At 31.4% G+C, this 21,514-nt stretch overlaps 2 protein-coding genes across 2 annotated transcripts; both read left to right on the forward strand.

The window, feature by feature from the left end:
- The first annotated feature begins 1,550 nt into the window (after positions 1–1,550).
- LOC110807112 (Cyclophilin-like peptidyl-prolyl cis-trans isomerase family protein) lies at positions 1,551–12,133 on the forward strand. Its single transcript, XM_022032140.2, has 8 exons — positions 1,551–1,751; positions 2,434–2,547; positions 2,624–2,772; positions 9,896–9,968; positions 10,067–10,156; positions 10,810–10,849; positions 11,591–11,673; positions 11,758–12,133. Exons 1-8 carry the CDS (start codon positions 1,644–1,646, stop codon positions 11,776–11,778), a joined length of 678 nt encoding a protein of 225 aa, XP_021887832.1. The 5' UTR covers positions 1,551–1,643; the 3' UTR covers positions 11,779–12,133.
- Positions 12,134–18,819: 6,686 nt separating this feature from the next.
- KDR (basic helix-loop-helix (bHLH) DNA-binding superfamily protein) lies at positions 18,820–20,144 on the forward strand. The gene is made up of 2 exons (XM_022032167.2): positions 18,820–19,293; positions 19,678–20,144. The coding sequence occupies exons 1-2, from the start codon at positions 19,168–19,170 to the stop codon at positions 19,828–19,830; spliced, it is 279 nt and encodes a 92-aa protein (XP_021887859.1). The 5' UTR covers positions 18,820–19,167; the 3' UTR covers positions 19,831–20,144.
- Positions 20,145–21,514: the final 1,370 nt, after the last annotated feature.

Below are 21,514 nucleotides of genomic sequence, written 5' to 3' on the forward strand. Positions count from 1 at the left end.
TATGTATATATATAATGGAATAGATGCTGGTGGGGAAAAATGCAATCAGTAGATTATAATTTTGATAAATATTCTTGATTGATTTGAGATGCAATATTGGTTTTGTGATGGGTAGGTTTCAGTGTAGTGGAATGTGAGAATATAACTATGCATAATGATGCTTACATACATACATACATACATGCATACATGCATACATATATATATATATATATATATATATATATATCCAAATTCAATCTCATCTTTCAGAAAAAAAAAAGAAGAAGAAAAGCTAATGCTGACTCAATCTACATCCTCATTCTACCCATAAGAAAAAAAAAAAAAGTGCATACTGTGATACAATATACATCCATATATTTATTGATTACAATTAATAAAATTCATGTTTTGAATAATCACATTAAAAATTAATAACAACAGTGTTTAATTTAAATGCTATGATATGATTATAATAAAAATATTGAGTTTAATTTATTGGGTTTTGACCCAATACAATAGGACTTCTATCCCATACATATATATATAAATATATATATATGTATATGTATATGTATATATGAAAATATAGGTGGAAAGAGGTGGGTATATCCTATATAGGCTTAGGGCCTGGAATTTGGGGACATAATGAAGATGTCTGTTTAAATTTTTAAGGCCTAAGACATGGGCTTTGTCCCTTCAAAATCTCCCTCAAAACTTTTATTTTTGGTCTCTTGGATTTATTATATATTAATTTTGTACTTTCCTTATTTTGTGTATTTAATTTTTAAATACTTGTACTTAAATGTAGTTTTTTTTTTTTAATAAAAAAAATAAAATTATTTTATTATTTAAAATATTAGTGTATAATAATCATTATAATTTGTATTGTAAAGGAATAAATTAATTTGGAGTATTATTTTGTTTTATTTTATTTTTTCAAAATGTAATGATGTAAAAGAGGTGACATCTTATTAAAACAAAAAGAAAAGGCCAATTAAAAAAAAAAGAAGGTGATTATAGGGATTTAGACTTAACATCACATTAACTTTTTTCTTTTTTTAAAAGCTTCCCATATGTATAAATATAATATATATATATAGAGAGAGATATATATATATATATAGAGAGAGAGAGAGATTTATTGTTTGTTAATGTGAACCACATGCATGTAATTAATAAAATATCTAATTTTGATTTATACTAACCATAATTTAGGATGTGAATTCTTTAAATGTTCAATAATTAAATTATTCATTAGTATGAGAAATAATTTTAAATTAATTAATTTGGTAGTAAACTTAATGATATAAATAATTATTTTTTAAATAAAATATATTATTAAAAATTAAGAAAATAAAATAAATAAAAGACTATACGTTTACATATATATATATATATGTAAATAGAGTGAAATTAAAATTAATAATGGATGGTAAAGTAAAATAATATAAAAATTATAATTGGAAGTGAAGATTTTAATTGAAGCCCATTGGGCCTATATCTTTCACCTGACTGGGCCAGGCATACCCGGCCCATTATGTGATGAATATATTATTTGCAGGAAAGAAAATTAAAAAAAAAAAAAAAAAATTGTTTTGAGTCGATGATGATCGTGGAAGATTGGTTGACAAAATCATAGATCAGCACCAGAATCGCAGGGAATGGGAAAGAAAATGTGGGTGTTTGGATGGCTGTGTCTGATATTTATCGGTGTCAATGTTGTATCGTCCCAGGAACCCGAGTTTGGTTCTGCTCGTGTTGTTTTCCAGGTTCTTTTTACTAATTTCTCTGCGCAAATATCTGAATTCAGCTTTACTTTGCCAATCTCATTTGATTTTGTTTATTAGTTCCTCTTGGTGCTTAGTTATATTTTCGTATTGGTTTCTTCAATTTTGAGTTTAAATTATGTTCTGGTGGTTTTCTTCAATTCCTATATTCTTGTTTTAATTACGAGATCAATTGGGTGAATTTCTAATTTGTATGAGGGAAGTGAAAGTTCATCATTTATAGTGGGGTTATATATGAGGTTATTGTGAAGGAATGAGATATAAATCGAATGATAATTCAACTGAATGTGATCTTCTTGTCATTGATAATGCTGTTTTGATTTAATGTGTATTCAATTTGTATCTTATTCCTTTACTTAATTACTAGAAGCAAATTGGGTCTTAATTGTTATGTTTGATAAATATAACTTCAGTTAAGCTCAAATAGACAGTTTAGATTATCGGTAAAACAAATGTATGTAAGTCATTGCAAATGAGAAATTACGACTTAGTTGATTATATATTAAGATTTTTTCTTAAAAAAAAAAAAAAATTATGGGTTGGTGTTTGAGGTACTGCAACAAACTAAACTTGTTATTGTTGTCTACACAGTTCTTGCATGTAGATTCATATTTATTCAATTGATAAGTTTCTTAAAAATTTATGGAATAATTTTGAATTGCAGACCAACTATGGAGACATTGAGTTTGGGTTCTTTCCAACCGTTGCACCTAAAACTGCTGAACACATTTTCAAACTTGTTCGTCTGGGCTGCTATAATACCAATCACTTCTTCAGGGTACTTGTTTGGACTACAAATAATGACTTTCTGTCAAGTAGCAAAATTTGGTTATGGGAGTTTGTACTTGTTCCAGGTTGACAAGGGTTTTGTTGCTCAAGTGGCAGATGTTGTAGGCGGGAGATCTGCTCCCATGAACGAGGAACAAAGAGTAGAAGCTGAAAAGACTGTTGTTGGCGAGTTTAGTGATGTTAAACATGTGAGAGGCATTCTTTCTATGGGAAGGTACATCTTTTTTGAATAGCCTTATTCTGTCTTGAGGTTATGGCTGAACTCATTGTACCTATTTGCATTGCTTTATTTTCCTTTTCAAAGGGGTTTAGATTTTTATTTCTTTCATTGTTAGTTGGTCAGAACTCGAAAGGATTTGTTGTGAGTGATATTTGATTTTCATCTTGCTTTTTCTTTTAATAGAAAAAGATACACGCGAGAAGGAGCAGCTGAATAAATATTCTGGTTAGTGTAGTATCTTAAGGTGTTAGAGGCCTCATAGCCTTGTATAAATGGAGTTGACTGCTTATCAAACTTAACTGAAAGTCTTCTAGGCTCTTTTCTTGCTGAGTTATTCTCTTAATGGGTCTCTCCTCTCTTGTTTGCTGTTTTGGTCAATGGAGTGGCCTTCATATTTTTTGAATTCCTTCAGAGGTATCTTAGATTTTGACAAGTAGACCCCCTCTTTTCTTTTGTACTCATCTTAATTGTGGAGGGTTCAATAGAATAATTTGGAGGGCACCTCCTTGTAACCTTATCCAGGGTGCAGTCGCCAGGGAGAGGCGAAAGAAGATCGACTACTTCCTCTTTGCAGATGCTAGCCTCTTGTAAGGGCACTAAGGAGTATCCACTGAACTTTTTGTGTGATTTCTTTTTTTTCTTTGAGGGTCTGGCCTGGAATCAACATGAAGAAATCAAAGATGGTCCCAAATAGTGGGAATGTGGTATGGAGGAATGTTCTCAAATCCTCAAATGTAAATCTAAATCCTTCTCTTAAAGTATCTGGGGCTTGAGGCTGACTCTTGCTCGCAACTTTTAAGGATCTTGGTGCTTGAGACTCTATCATTTATGAGATAGAGAAGATGTTGGTCAGGTAGAACAGGAGTTATCTCCAAAGGTAGGTAGGCTCACACTTATCAACCGCACCCTCTCAGACCTTCCAAATTTTTTTCTTGTTGTTCTTCCCTGTTCTGGCTAGGGTGGTAAAATTATTGAAAGCTATTTCAAGCAGGTTCCTTTAGGGAATCCTATTAGAGGAAATATCTTATGGTGGCTTGGGAGACAGTGAAGAGGGTGCTAGCTGGTGGTTTTGTAGCCAGTAAACATAGTCTTTGGAGGAACATCACTCGTGCTAAATGTTTTCTTGCAAATGGGTTGCACGTTTGGAGGAGTGGAAACATAAGAAAAGCTTATGGTGTTATTTTTAGAAATGGATTTGCACAGGTTGGAATATTAAGGAGGACTCTCTGCACTTCAAGATTGGAAATAGTTGGTTGGTTAGCTTTTGGGAGGACATTTGCTGTGAAAATACCCTCTTGAAGGGACCATAGTGGCCGACTATTGGACAAGAAATGGTGAGAGTGACCCTCTATAGAGTTTCCTTTTGTCTTATAACCAAAATGATTGGAATATTAGTGGTTTGACTTCATAACTGTTATGTTGGCTGGATGCAACCATAACTCCTTTGGGGAGTCTCTCCTGTGTAATCTCGCCAAAAATGGTCTGTTCCTGGTGAAATCTTTCTATCACAACTTAATTATCTCAAAAGTGCTGTGGATATTTTTCTTTGAACCAAATATCAAAAGCAAAATATTTCCCTTAAATCTCCTCTTTCATTTTATCTTTTTCTGCTCGGCAGCAGTTTGCTAAAAATTCTTACTATAGATAATCTAGTGAGAAGAGGTAGACTTCTTGTAATTCCTTTGTTATGATCCTTTCTTAGGATCTAGTTATGGGATTTTTGGATAGGCTCGTTAAGAAAGAATTCAAATGACCTTCTAGAGTTTAAAATACTCAAAAAACTTTTTAATAATATGGTTTATTCAGATTACCTGTTTATACAAGAAAGTCCCATAAACTTGAAGGTAACATATGACTGTTACATCATTGATCCTTTTGCCTTCAAGAAAATGAGTCCACTAACCATCTACTCTTTTGTGCCCCAAGGTTATGGGATTCTACCTTCAAGATAATGTCTGTGGGGTACTTGTGCTACAGTGTTGGCAGTGCTATGGCCTTGGGATGGTTGTCTCATTGTGTGGCAAGTTGATGAAAGAGGTTACTTCTTTCATTTCTTGACTACTTTCTGGGTCATTTGAAAAGAAGGAATATAATAATTTTGGGGCTATTTTGCCACATTTGATATACTTAGGGATCATTAAGGGTGGTCACTGCTTTGAACCTGTATGGAGAGGTGGTGAGGAAGAAAGCCAAAACACTTGGAAGAGCACATTGTTTTCAGGCTTATGGATGCCATGTTGGAGCAGAATCACAAGATCTTTGAAGACTGATCTTTTCCTTTTCAATTCTAGTGGAAAAAACTGACCTTTTTGGCCTCCCTAAGAGTAAGGCTCAATTATCAATTTAACAGATATGGCTATTATGTGTTACACCAAATGTGGGGGGTGGGGGGGGCGGCGCGCTGAGAATAGTTCGATGAGTTTTTTGTTTTTGCTACTGTATTGATTCAATCTTCATGAATTAAAGACTTTAGAAGACATCTAATTTTTCAATGTTATATCTTTTTTTTTCTTGCTCTTAATAATACTTCTTTTTTTATATATAAAAAAGAAGGCCGTGACTTCTTTGGTGGAGAAGGTCTTAGGAACTTCACAAATATTTTGAGGAATACCACTTTCTAAACATATTTTGTACTTGGACAGCATCCCTTAATGCCTAGTTAATATCATATCATTTGCAATCTAGTATTTTTTACAGTTATGGAAGGTATGAAGTCAATGCTCCATTTCAAAAACAAAGCATGGAGTTAATGTTAATAAATGCGGAAATATGTCCAACCTTATTGTTTCCAGTTTGAAAACTGATAAGAGAATTGATGTAGAATAACAAGATCTTAATTTGGAATCTATTTTCTATTAAAGAAGTTGATATAGGACAAAATTAATATTAATTTGCCTAGTTTGAGATTTGGTATAAAAACCTAAACGTTACACCAAAGATTTCTTAGATGTCATGGAAGTGGTTGGGGATGATTATTCCAGTAGGGAGTAGTTGGTTGGTGTGACTAGAAATCTGAGTGACAGTGAAGTGGAGGAATATGAAGATTTATTAGAGCTCCTGGCCAATGTTCATCTGAATCCAAGTGGCGACCAGCTGATGTAGAAATTGAATAAGAATGGCTCCTTCACGGTGAGATTGCTGAATAATTATCTGACAACTAGGGAGAAATGGGGGGGCAGCTTTTCCCGGCCAAGCATGTTTGGAAAACAAAAGCACAATCTAGAATTGCGTTCTTTGTATGGGAACCAGGTAGAGAATGTATTTTAACCATTGATACGCTGATGAAGAAAGGCAAAGAAGGGGTTAACAGATGTTATTTATGCAAGAAGGCAGCGGAAACATGCAACCACTTATTGCTTTGGTGCCCGGTGGCTTGTAGCTTGTGGTCTATGGTCTATGGTTTGTTCGGGATTTCTTGTGTTATTGTGGGGTCGGTCAAAGATGAGATATGGGCTTGGGGAAGCTTATGTAAAAAGAAAAAAATTACTAAAATTATTCCTTTTATTATGTTTTGGGTCATTTAGAAAAAGACAAATAGTAGGGTTTTTGAGAGAGTAAAAAATGAAATTCATAAACTAAGGGATTGGTGGTTTCATTATTTTGATTATAGTTTAGTGAGTTATGATATATATATAGGTTGGAAGATTTTGGGTATATTGTTGATACTTTGACTAACTTGTAAATAGTTTGTACATCTGCAGTATCCCCTTGGTATCTTCGATTCTTTAATACATATTCATCTGTCATATTAAAAAAAAAAAAGAAGTTTTGGGCATTACATAAGGCTTAGTTGCATCGGAAAACTAAAAAATTAAGATACTTTTAAAGTATTTTATTGAATAATTAAAGTCTCTCAAAAAGTCATCAAAGGATATTTATAATGCTTGTTAAATAACTTTTACTAAATAGGATTGAATTAAGAAATACTAATACTAATAGAATTAGGAAGTAATACTACTAATACAAATAGAAAAAACTAGATATGGATAAGAATAAAATCTTAAAGACTAAAACTATAATAATAGACTCTTAAATAATGTAGTAGTTTTAAGTTTAATAGAATTATACTTTCTGATCTATTTAAGCAATCTGGAGGAAAATCTATTCTGCACCAAAATTTTTTTTGTAGTCATTATTATTATTATTATTATTATTCACTAATTTATTTTTTATTTAACTTATGTAGGTTAATTTTAAGTTACTGATAACTTAGCTATTTAGGTAGATTCCATAGAAGCTTCTAATTTTCTTTTTAATTGTTTGATGTTTTCCTTATTAGTTATAACCAATGCCTATATGTAAAGGTTAATAACTGTAAATAAATAAAGATAGATGATGATGAACTAAGAAGTTCTTTGCTAGTTTTATTCCCTGTTATCTTATGTATATTTGTTTTTCTGATTATTATTTTGTCTAACCTATACCATTCAATCTATGTCCTCCTAGATTTCTTCAGATTGATCTTCACTTTCCTCTGATCTATTTTTGTTCCAGTTTCTTGCCTAAATTTAGTAATTTTTTTGAACTATTCAGGACAAGTTAGTTTAAATACAGTTTGTTATGCATCAACAAGGTCCTCGAAAATGGACTAAACTATAGTAGATTAGGGTGTTAAACCTGTTTGCAACTTCAACACTATTATGAGGGTGATTGAGGAGATTATGTTAGGAAAAGCAAATGAGGATCTGAAAAAATAAATATGAGAAGAACATAAGGGAAAAGCAAGAGTGTAGTTTAGGTGGATATCTTCAATTGTTACTGGTTTCACATATAGTTTAGATTGGATCAATTTGTCAATTTTGGGTGAGATCAGTTTTGACATGGAATTTTCTGAACCGTCAACCAAATAATTTCTTACAGATATACCAAATTTGAATTTATACAACAATAAATACTTCCCAAGTAAATTATGATATATGACTTTCTATTTGGAAAAAATTGATGCACTATTATAAGATGATCATTTTGATAATTGAAACATTCCAAAGGGTAAGATAGAGAAAACCAACACACTCTGGAATTTTTTTTTTTGGGTTGGGGGGAGGCTGTGGAAGTTTCTTATCTATAATTTTCTGATGGTACCGTTCTTTTAATGCCTCAGGAAAAGAATGTTTTTCTTCATACAATCTCTCTATTACAAGTGTTTGAGTTTCCTTGGATATACATTTTAATTCAAATAAGAGTAGATTGACTGGTAGTAGCATTGAGAATTATTATTTTTTAAATAAAAAGTATGAAGTGAATTCATTAGATACAGTCACTAAGGAATACCAACCCGTATATAAAAAATATTTACACAAATTAGCGTTGAGAATCATATCCTTGATGGTCTTGCTCAGATGGTTAGATGCACTATTTTTCAATGGCCTATTACTTTTTTGGAGGTGTCTCTTTGGGCTATTCATGTACTAGTTCCTTTTTGAATCCTATTGTGAGTAAGGTCACCAAGCGTCTTCAGAATGAGAAATTTGCTCTTGTTGGGGCAGATTAACTCTCTTTCCAGCTTGTCTTTTAAGTGTCCCTTTGTGTTTTCCTTCTTTATTTAAAATCCCAAGGTTGAGGAAGTTAAGGAAATTATGATAAGAGTTATAAAGACCACCTACGTAGGTTGCATGTGTGTTGCATGTGTGTTGCAAGCACAAAAAGGATGGTGGCCTGGAATCTTGTGTCCAAGAACCTTGCACTTGTAACTAAATGGCTATGCACTTTCTTTTGGAGCCTTTTTCATGGTGGCAACAGCAAAAGTTAAGTTTGAATTGCTCTTGAATGATTGTGGTGCCAATACTGATTCCATTGTCACTCACTGAAATCCTTGGAAATTCATCTCTTAGGTAGATAGTTCTTTTTCCTCTTTACTTCATAGTAAGGTGGACGATGACCTTCGTTTTCGCTTCTGGGAGAATAATTAGAGGGAAGAGTTGTCTTTGCCTACTCTTTTTCCTAGATTATATCATATCTCCTCTACACGTTTGCACATTTCTCTACTTCTTTAATCGCCTTGATGGTCAGGTTTCAAGGAACTTATTTTCTCTTCCATAACCTGAATGATAGAGACATGGTAAATTTGATTTTTTTTATGGATATTCTTAACAGTTTTTACCCTATCCTTAATTCTGATTGTCGCATTAAGAACATTGAGCCATCTTGTGTTTACACTAGTAAATCTTTTTCTGGATTTTCTCAATGGAAATCCTATTATCGATTCTCTTTCCATATTTCGTGGAAGGTGGAAGTTCCCTCTGGTCAAAGTTTTGGTTTGGATTGCAATTCTGGATAGGAACCACATCAATGATATTCTTCAAATTAGAGCACTTTCTCCTGTCAGTTGTTTGATGTGTCTTCAAAGTTCAAAGAGTACACTTGTCATCTTTCTCTAAACTGTTCTGTGAGGATTGAGTTTCATGGACTAGATTCTTTTCTTTGTTTGGAGTTGAGCAGGTGTATCTTAAAGTACCCTAGGGATTTTCATCTCTTCGACCTTATGAGGCATTGGAGACCAAGGAGCATAAGCTGTTGTGGAGATGTGTTAATTTCGCTAGTTTTTGGATCAGTAGGAACAGAATGTTAGAATCTTCAATCATCATTTTCAAATGCATAACATGGTTTGGAATGGGATTATTTTCTTCGCCCATGGTTATTTCAAGGGCTGCAGTTATCTACCTTGCTTAGGGATTGGACTTCTATGTTGATCCTAAGTTTATATTTAAATTTTATTTCTTGTTTCAATTGTTCTGAGGTGAAGGATATTTTATCCTCTTCTATTTTTTACAATTTTTCTTTCTCTTGAATAAACTTCTATTTATCAAAAGAGAAACATTTCCTCACATGCAACCAAAACAAAACTCTATATACTTCGATTTGAAATTTAATTTTAACTTTAATAAAAATATTTATTTCAAAAGTATTCGGTAGAAAGATTAAACTCTATTTTAATCATTATATTAGACCGCAACACTGGTTAGTTCACAATTAGATACCTTTTCATGGAGGAATCAGTCCCTGGCTTCTTTGAGGGAAGACCATGTATCAAAACCTTCTGTTCAGGATTTCCACTAGAAAATATCACTTAATATGAAGCTTAATGTGAACTAACAATTTTACTTTTGACCTTGTGTAGATATTCAGATCCAGACAGTGCATCATCTTCATTCTCCATACTTCTTGGAGATGCTCCTCATCTTGATGGGCAGGTTTATTACTCATACATGCCAAATAACTGACAAATACTTATTTTAATCCCTGTTCAACATGACAGCTAATGAAAAGCACTGCTATGATTTATGCCTAGTATGCAATATTTGGCAAAGTTACTAAAGGTGATGAAACATTGAGAAAGCTTGAAGAAGTCCCTACTCGTCGTGAGGGGATTTTTGTAATGGTATGTTTCTAATATGTTCTTGATATCTTCAATGTCAAGGAAGTCTCTGCAATATTAACTCTAGGTTATTATTTCAAAAAAAAAAAAAATATTAACTCTAGGTTATTAGTTTTAAGTATATCCTGAAGATGAATATTGGTAAATTCTTTTCCTGAATCTTCATTATTTTCAGTTTAAGCAAGTTCTACCTACATAGAGGTAACAGGTGCATGGGAGGAGGGAGGCACACTTAATTTTGTAGAAGACTGAAAAAACAAAGTTTTTAATCTTTTCATGTTTGTTTACAGACCAGCATTTTTTAGGCTGCTTTGAGGAGAGTCATACTTCAAAGAGGATGCATTATTGAACTATCTTCATGATTAATTATGTATTTTTCACCATGTGGTGCATCTTTTTTTTCTGAAATAATAAAAGCATAGAATTGTGGTATTAATATGGAACCTAGGGGGTCCTGATCGATGAACTGATTGACTTGTAAACACCTTCTGGTGTATCTTACTCCATTTATTTTATGGCCGTATCTCTGTAGTTATAATTTTGTGCTTTTCTGACACATAAACTAGGTGAAGGAGACTAGCATTTATCCTAGTTTATCTGACTTTGATGTTCATTGAGTTGTGTGTAATTTTGTATTTTTTCTTCGCCCCTTCCAGCCAACTGAGCGCATCACGATTCTGTCATCCTACTATTATGGTAAGAATTTCCCTATTCCCTTAGTTTCTATTATTGTAGTGTTTGGTTCAAATCTCTTCTATTCTTATTCAATTCCTATATCTTAATCATTTAACATGTAGAACTTAGTTATAATTTATATATTTGATGCATAATTAAACCAACTTTGTTTATATAATTAATTCCACTAACAAATTTATATTCTCTCTTGTTAAAGAAAGAATAATAACAACATATAACTTTGATTAGACATAAAATTGACTTGGAATTAGAATAGTATTTTCATTCAAATTATATTTCTATTCTTATTCCATAAAATTAAAATTTGAAACGAACTCAACTTCAGAATTTTCCATTTAACTGGAACTTGCTCAATTCAGTTGAGATTCCCTTGAATGTATAGCTTTCTTAGCACCATTTTTATGGTTCTGATTGCCCGTGGGTGCTTAAGAGTTCTTTGCATATATGATTTAAGGTTGTTTGGTAAATATTTTTGTAATTTAATAAAAACATAAACCGACTAGAAATAATGCTGTTACCTGGACTCATAAGAATAAGGTTTCTGCAGATCTTTGTTAGATTTAGTTGCATTGATTTGGTCATTTAAGTGATGTTGCCTAGTAGTGGAAAGATAAAACTGTCACTGTTTATATTTTATTGATCCATTTTCAACTGTCGGCAGACTTCTTTGTTCAAAAGAGAAAGACTGGAGTGTGTTCATACTGTTACGTATTTACTTCTTTCATTTGCTTATTGATTTAGATACTGAAATGGAGAGCTGTGAGAGGGACAGATCAATTTTGAAAAGAAGGCTGGCGGCATCAATTGTTGAGATAGAAAGACAGGTGACTTGAAGTTTTATCCTTGACACTGTTACTTTAATGGCCTAGCAGAAATGAACTTACTTTTCATCCCATGTTGTGTTTCAGAGAATGAAGTGCTTTGCGTAACATGTTTTTGAAGATACACGAGGAGAAATGCTATAGTAGCGAGTTACCCAGAAATATGCTGTTTGTGTAGAGTCAAGAGTACTTGTGATAAAACAGTTTCGCTAAGAACCTCCGTGATACATACAGGTGAAAAAATAACACCAACTGATACTGTCAATTAAAAAGATTCCATTCCTTGTTATACTTCAGTCTGTGCACCACCTTACTGCCCTGCACAGATAGTCTGTGTTGGAATTACTGTTCTTTTTGTCATGCTATATCAAGTCAGTGGAGTGTTAATTAGAAATAACTACAGAGATTCTTTAACTTAAAATTTCCGGCATTATCCAATTCTACAAGCTAGCTTGTGAAAACATTTTTATTGTGTACAGAGCTTGTTGGTTGAGTTTTTGCTTCTTCTAAGACAAATTTTGATTACAAGCCATGGGCATACGTACATACACCTATTTTGTGGATCATTATCACATTAATGGTCCGATGAAGGGAGTCATTACCATGAGACAGGGAACGTGACTTTCCTTTCATTAACCGTTTCTGTTGTTTTGGAATATATATTAGACACAGTCTCCAGTTTCAAATTTCAATTTCACAAAACAGAACATGTGTCCCCTTACCCTAAAGTGTAGCCAGACTAAATTTTCACTTCATTGACAAATTTATGATTGTATGTCCCCATTAGTACCCCTAGCATGCATTATGATCAGTATCTTTTTGGATTTTATCTTCAATAATTTTTCGTTGCACCCGATTGGTTAAATAACCATATAGAACCAGTTACAACTTTTCAACACCTCATTTGGGGATCACCTAAGGTGTCATCGTCGTTGTTATCATAATCATAATCATCATCATCATCATCATCATCACCATCACCATCAGAATTATCACTATTGCTTTCTTGGGTACCCAGAAAGATCTCCTTAAGAAAATGAAAGTGAAATTGAAGCAGTGAGCTATTTTATTGGGTGGATGAGAACAGGAGAGGATTCACCATGACTTTTGTCTGATCAGAAGTTAAAATAAGAAAGATAAGAGCTAGGTTGTATATAAAAGTAATTTTTGTTAGCTACCCAGATGATCATGTTCATAATTTTTCTTCTTGGTATGATTGTCAGCTAGATATTTTCAATCCTTTGATGGAAAACAAATCATGTGATAAATGAAATTTGTGGAAGAACCCATTTGAATACATACACTTCAGACATGGTTAGTCACTGTTTGCTTGCTGCAATCTTAGGATTCATATAGATTTGAAATTAATGTTGAGAAGGGGAAAAACACAGCACATGGGAGTGAGACCAGCAGACAGAAGAGTGATGTTCTTAAGTCAATTTTAACCACATAGGGTTTTTGTGTTTTTTGGTGCTGTTGGGTCAATTCTTGGGTATTGACTGCAGGTACATGATTAGACCAACAATGCCAACAATCACATGATCAACCTCTATATTTTATATGTCATGTGTTGTTTCCATATCCTTCCAAATTCTTTGTTAAGCTCCTCATAACCCTCCAAAAACAAGAAACCCACAAATAGAAATTGACAAAAGTTCTTCCTTTTTTACATTTTGATTAAAGGTTACCACTCTGACACAAAGCAATTGGGTAACTAACCATTTTTTTTTTCTTTTTTAAATTTTTACAAGAATTCAGTAATTTTATCTCGTAACGACTTATATTATGAAATAGCTTGACTATTATATATAACGGTCATCAAAACAATAGCTATTGTAAATATTAAAATTTTATTGTGAAAGTATCGTGAATTTTACAGAATTCTGCGGTAAGTACAAAGTGAACTATTATTTTATCTTTCACTAAAGTTACGACCAATTGATCTCGTTATCAATATGTTTTATTTTCTTTTCCTGACTAGGGTTTGGTTCAATGAACTTAGCCGACATTATTAGAAGTTTTACATACATTTTTTTTTTAAAAATATAAAAGTTCAATTAACATGGAAATTGCTAAGGTCTTAAACAATAAAATAAATAATTCAACTTTTTAGGAAATATATTTTTAAATTCCTTAAATTTTTTTTTTTTAATTTTTTCAAATAACTTAATTGTTTATTCCATAATTTGAAATAATATGTCATAAATGAGGGGGCCAATTTGTGTTGTGGGGATTTTTAGGGTTCATAAATACATGAAAATTGGATCAAGACATTAGGCTGCAACTTCTGGCTTCTTCTTTTTGATCATCAATCAACTACAAAATTTGTACACGTGACAGACAGGTTTCATCTTTCCCTTCAATGAAATTTCATACTAAATTATTCTAAAAATATTTTAATTATTATTAAAAAATAAATTTTTATAATTTTCTCCAAAAAAAAAATATATATATATATATATATATATATATTAAAGATCAGAGTTGGCCGACTGAAGTGTGATCGTTATGGGATAAGAAGTCTAGCAGGTTGGGTTTTGCCGCCAACCTATATTTAATTATCCATGTTTTTTTGTCTTAAATAGTAATTAAGCGACAAGCTCAATAATAAACATCAAATCATCAAGACAACTTATTTTTTTAAGTGTCCCAAATCTCCATTATTAATTAAAGACCTCACTAATTAATCAAATCTCAAATTCTTAATTATGTTTAACTTATTCCCTTCATCATATAAAGTTTTTTTTGCCTTTGGTTCATCACATACAACAAACCCTTTGGTCAATTTTTGCCTTTCAAATATTATAATCAATTAAAGACAATTAAACATAATTTAAAAAACTTTTGTTAGTGAGTAATCTTCATCAACCGAATTAATTTTAATTTAATTAATTAATTAATCAATGGAAGTTTCCATATAATAATTACTGTTCGTTTGGTTTCATGTAGATTTTACGATTTGGGTGAAAAATATATGTCGGTTGGTAATTGTAATTGTACAAAACATGTCTCCAAATGAGGTTCCCACATTAGGAAACACATTAATCAATCATTATATGTATATATATATATATATTATTGAATCCTAAACTCTTGCTTAGCTTTTTCTTCTGATTTACATGTCATGTATGTTTATTCAAATATTTACCCACATAATCTAAATAACACTTGGTAACAACTTTAATTTTGAAACTCGAATAGCTTTTTTTCACATACATAATTGTTTATTAAAATGATTATTAATCTTGTGCTATTATAAAAATCGATAAATGATTTGTATGTTTATGTAGGGTCACAATAAACAAATCTTTATTGTTACTTTAAGCTTTTGAATTTAAGCTTCAAACATGAAATTTTCCATTTTCGGTCAATTTCAAATCTATATTTGATGATCGTGTCTTTCCATTATTGTTATTAAAGTTCTTTTACCAAATCAAGAAAAAAATTGAGGATATGTGTTTGTTTTAACATGCTACATGGATGACATGCATTACTAAGAGAAGTTAGTTAATCGAAATATCTCATTTACTTATATAAGAGATGACTACGGTAATACATTTTATATATTTTCCTCAATAAGTATGGTGTTCCCCATACTATAACAATGAAGTAAAGAAGATACACCTTGAATTCGATTTGTTCCCCATATGCCCGATTTTGTAATTCTTTATATACACTTTACTTTTATCATCATTTAACAAAACGATTCCACAAAATCTATTTTTAAATGAATATTGAACAATTTCATAAACTATCATAATATCTTCAATACTTGTAAATTATTTGACCTTTAACAAGAGAAAAAACTATAGCTTTTTACACAGATATTTTGTTTTAAATTGAGAGTATTATTATATAACTCTTTGATCTTCCTTTTTACCAAGCTTGGAACTAGTTTTTTCTCGATCTACTATAGTTATCCTCTTTTGAATCTCTCAATTGTCTCTTTTTCGAAATTCAAAAAAATTTCTAATTTCTCTCGGACAGTAAACTCTCATTTTTTATTCACCCTCCTCTATTTTTCTCAAAAGACCTCAAAATTGTCCTATACATTATCTTTTTCTGATTATCTTTTTAGATTACATCTAATTTTTTATGAAATATTTTTTATTTATTAGCTGTAATTTAAAGAACTAAATGCTCATTTTTTTAATTTCAGTACGTTTCTCATCTCTTTGCTAACCTCAAATAAGTTTCTTAATCACTTGTAACTCTTATTTTTCTTTTAATTCCCTCATTATGTTCACCCCCATCTAGGCTTTTTTTTTTAAGCTCTTATAATCTCTTTTTTCCCTTTACAAATGCCTTTATCTCGTTTGTTCTTCTCTTCTCTTTTTATAGATTCGAAGGCTTTTTCTCCAAGCTTCCTTAGACTCTTTTTTATTTTTAGAATTGCTCTCATTAGCTCCGTCAGCTTCAAAGCTCTCATCTTTTGACTTGTCTTTCCCGTACTTGAAGATTGATTAAAGATAAATTGGAGTTTAGATTGATTGGTTAGAAAATTTCTTTCAGAAATAACTAAAATCACTCTAAATAGGTTACGTTTGTCTTTCATGTCAATATATTTTATATTTTTATTGAAAATATTCACTATTTACTATAAGTAAGTTGAATATATGTTTAAGAGGGTTCTATTAGATAAACTGATAAATAAGAGAAAAATTCACTCGATTAATTGAAAAGTAATTTGTTTAAAGAGAGAAAAATTCGTAATTTAGCTTTTGAAGTGTATATTAGGTCTCTTTGACTCGGCTTGAGTTAATTAAGAACGGATAAGATGATTTTTTTTTAATGGGTCTTTTTGACTTTTTGTTTGAAAAGAGGCTTTGCTCTGTTAATCTTTTGCTATAAATAATTAGGCTTTATGCATACAAGATGGTAAAATCCAATCCAACCCAACCCAACATAACATTTCCTTTCTCTTTTCTTGCGAATTTAGAACCTTTTGGGTTGATAAGATTAGAATATAACAATGTGTATGTATCTATATACGTGCATACACGTGTTGTGTATGTATACATGTATTATTAACTCATATAACTAGGGCTCTATATATTAAATTGAATCAATCCAAAACCACTCATCTAAACTCTTGTTTCTATTTGCTTAATTTGTAATTTGGTTTGTCGTCATTATTGTTGATTACTGCTCATATGAGGGAGGAATATTCTCGTGCTAATTTAAATTATTAACACCATATTCATTTTCCCACTCAAAAGGAAAAAAGAAATCCACAGCAACAGACCCAATTCAATTGATTATGGATATTGTTGGTTGATATATACATATCATTATATATATATATATATATGCATACCCAACAACATATACTGCCATTTTAAACAATGACCTGATAAACCATGCATAAATCTCGCCAAAAAAAATTGGCCTTTCACGTGTATGCAGTAAAGAATATGGTAAAATGACACAGGCCATAGCTAGGTATAACCATTAAGGTAGGATTCATCACAGATTACAAATAAAATATGGAGGACTCAGATAATTAATGCTCTTCACAAGTAACATGACATGTTTTGGCTTTAATCTTATGAAATGCAATATATATATATATATATATATATATATATATTTACACACACATGCATACATATACATATATATGTATGTATATCATATCTTGAATTTTACTTTTGATCTTAATATATGCATCTATGTCATATGTTGAAATTTGCTTTTAATCTTGATTAATTTTCTTGTGCCAATAAATAATAATTATAACTACCATATATTAAAAGTAACTCATAATTTATATATATGTAACCTAATTAATTATTGAAATATAAAAATAATGTAGAAAAAATTAATGTGAAAACCATACTTAGCCCGTTTATTTATGGAACTAATTAATATTATAAGTTCCATACCCTACAATAAAAGACAAACAATATAGAACATATATATATATATATATAATGTATAAAGAAAAACGTTGTGGGTGGGAACTAGGAGAGATGGAACTTACTCGGTCAACATTAGTTACCTCCTTGAGCCCTTTCTATACGGATAGTTCTATATATATATATATATACACTTAGTCACACATACATATATATTACCCTACAACCTCTCCCCATGATGATTTCAAACAAAAGAACCTGAAATGTTATCTTCTTATACTCTCTCACTGTATCTCAGTTTCTGTCTACCTATACCTACATGTACATAGATAAACACACACTCCCGTGGGTGTGTGTGTGTGTATATATATATATAGTTAAGAAAGAGTACTAGCTTTGATTACACATGCATAATATAAATTAACGAAGATTAACATATAATTAATAAGGTTTGTAAGTTTGTGTTTTATTAAATGGAGAAATGTGGAGGGTGGGTATGAACATAGAAGCGATCATGTTACATGTATAATACGATATGTATAAAGGATATATACATATATATAAAAGGAAGACAAGGAGTAATAGGATAACGTGGGTTTGCGTGGCGAGAGTGACACAGAGAGGGTCAGATCGTTGGGTGATACACGAGCACATCTCTCTTTTCCCACTTGAACTCTAACCCCAGTTTGGGGACACCAAGAGAAGGACAGTATGGCCTCTCAAACCCTAATTTATTTTCCTATTTTATATTTTATATTTAACCAACATAGCCCACAGCTTTCTCCCATGCACTTGTCTTCTTCCACCCAAACACCTACACTGACAAATTGTATATCTCTGTCTGTACCATTCTTTTCAATACTTGATATAATCATTAATTACTATCTCTAATACCATACACATATAATCTTTCAATTTATGCATCATTTGTTTGTAAGGTTAAATGAGTTAATTTGTGTAAACCCTAATAACTAAAAACGTAGTAATAGGTTTGAACATGTTTAAAGTGGTTAAAGTAGGGTTTTTCTTAAACCCAAATTAATTTTTTAGTTAACGGGTATGTATAAATGAGTTTAATTCGTTAATGACTTAATTAAAGGATTGAGATTAAACTCAAATATGTTTTATTTTCATGTCTAAACATGTCATATAAAAAACATAAAGGGTATTAAATTGAGCTAGTACTACAAACACCCACCCATCTCTTCATTTCTTAATAATTTCCTATCTCTATCATATAATACTAGATACTCTTTATATATACATATATATTTGTTAAATTATAATATACATGTTCAGGGTTACCTTATCTCTTTCTCTTTATAAGCACTACTTCTCATTTGCTCTCTCCTCAGCTTACCTCTCTTAAATTCTCTCTCTCTCTCTCTCTCTCCCTAATTACATCTCTCTCTGTTTCTTTTTATGCATGCCCATTTCTCCTGCATTATTCTTCACTACCACTGACAAAACCCCACTGCAATTCCCATATTCCTTTGCGTAATTGCTATCTTCTTCCGCACATATATATACATATACCCATCACTTTGTACACCCATCACTTTGCCTGACAACCTGTTACACACGTATATACATACGCCCATACAAACAGAGTGAGAAAGAAGAAAAAGAAAGAGAGAAAATGTCTAGCAGAAGATCACGTTCAAGACAGTCAAGTAGTTCGAGAATCAGTGACGACCAGATCACGGAGCTCATCACCAAATTGCAACAACTTATCCCTGAGCTCCGCCATAGACGCTCAGACAAGGTAGCTTTCATTCATTTTCTCTTTCTGCCCATATTATGTTTCAAACTTGTGTGGCTACTATTTTCCTTTCTAGATAACTCACATTCTCATTTAATTTCTCATCCTGCAACTTGATGGGTGGGACTCCATTTGTTCCCTATACATCCACATATACACACACACATTTATATCATCATCATCACGTATCATATCTATATATACTTACACTTGAGATACCCATAACAAATTACAAATTATATATATATATATATATATAGAAATGAGTTACTACATGTACTGCTACTTAATTAAACAAATTAATCATAATGATCATTAGTAGCTGACCTATACGTATGTGTGTGTGTATGTACATATAACATAGTGGGTGTATGGATATTGATGCAGTTATCAGCTTCAAAGGTGTTACAGGAGACTTGTAACTACATCAGGAATCTGCACAGAGAAGTGGATGATTTAAGCGATCGCTTGTCTGCTCTTTTGGCTTCAACCGACAGTGATAGTCCTGAGGCTGCAATTATTAGAAGTTTACTTATGTAATATCTATATATATTTATAGAGAGAAAGAGAGAGAACTGTTCATCAGATTCTCCTTTTTAATTGCTATATAATATATGTTCTTGCACTTTTTTTTCATTAAAAATTATGTATATCTAGGGTTTAATTAGTTGGTCACTGTAGACCACCACAAGGGTACACATGGACTATATATAGTTATCTACTAAACTATATATATATATATATATGTCATGCTTTAATGCCCTTAATTAATTTTATCTTTCTAATTAGCGATTAGCTAATTAATATACTTGTCTATTAATAAAAATTAAGAACTCCTACAGAGTTTTCAATTTCGAGCTTATTCTACAGACACACACACATATATACGTGAACGTAGTACTGCACTAATATTTAAATAAACACCTAATTAAGACATAATCAATTGTTAAAGTTATCTAATCTAATGCTTGGTTATTAAATTAATTAATCGTAACAGTGCTTGATTCATGTGTGACTTGATATTTTTCCCAAGTTTAATTAATTAATTAATTAATTAATAATTTGTTTGATATAATTAATTAATACGGTAGTGTATATGTATATATATATATATGTATATGTATATATATTAATTAATGTGATATGTCTATATGGGAGAATTAAATTTGAGGAGGCGAAAAGGTCAACCTTGAAGCTGACATTGACAACGCCAAGCATGTGACTTTGGGCTACCCCACTCCAATTTAATTTTTTCTAATGTTTTTCCTACCATATATATATATATATATATGTATATATATTACCACGTATACATATACATGTATATAACCCACCCGTGATATGTTATAGCAATATTATTTCATTTTGGACACTCAATTAAACTCGTGAAATTAACATGAAATTTTTTCTCACGAGTTCATACACACACACACACACGCAGACACTCTTGAATGGTGTATTAGAATACGTACGTATAGTAGCTATAGCGTCATTATGTATATATATATATTAAAAATATAAGTATACAAATGAACATGTCGAACCGGGCCCAAATTTAAAAGTCCAAACAAATTTAGTCCATTGGCCCGGCCCATTAAAAACTGGGTTTGGGCTTGACTTGATCTTAATGGGTCAGGCCCGAACCGTCCCATAGGCCATAATTTTTAGTTCATTTCAGATAGAAATTTAATTTTTTAAGTTCTATTATTGTTCTGATATTTTATTAGTTTTTTTACTAATTTTTTTTTTTGGTTTTATTATTGTTTATTATTCATCTTATTACTAAAAATTTTAATACTTCAGAGCTGGACCAAGAATAAGACTTCAATTTAAACAATCAATTGTGATTGAATTTGAAAATGTACTTTTCTGTTTCACTAAAAATATTTAGAAGTTTCTGAATGCATTTCACAAAAATTCATGATATCTTCCGAACCTCGACTTAAGCCTATGTATAATCTTTAACCTTTGGTGTCATAACACATCAATTACAGGAAAGCAAAATTGATTGAATGTCATATTTGACTCAGTTCTGGGTTTCGAGAGAGTCATGAGGAGCTCCGATATGAAGAAATACCTTTCCAGCAACTTTGCACCTGTTAATCTTGTTAAACCATTAAAGTTCTACTTTACACGAACAAAAACTCTCTACTTTCTTCGCTCCATTGATCAAAATCGAGATTGCAGGCACTGCTGTTCTATCTAGGCTCCGAAAATCAACTAC

The sequence above is a fragment of the Carica papaya genome, chromosome 2 (assembly GCF_054855325.1).
Source record: "Carica papaya isolate Zhongbai chromosome 2, ASM5485532v1, whole genome shotgun sequence".
In the NCBI taxonomy this organism is placed as follows: Eukaryota; Viridiplantae; Streptophyta; class Magnoliopsida; order Brassicales; family Caricaceae; genus Carica; species Carica papaya.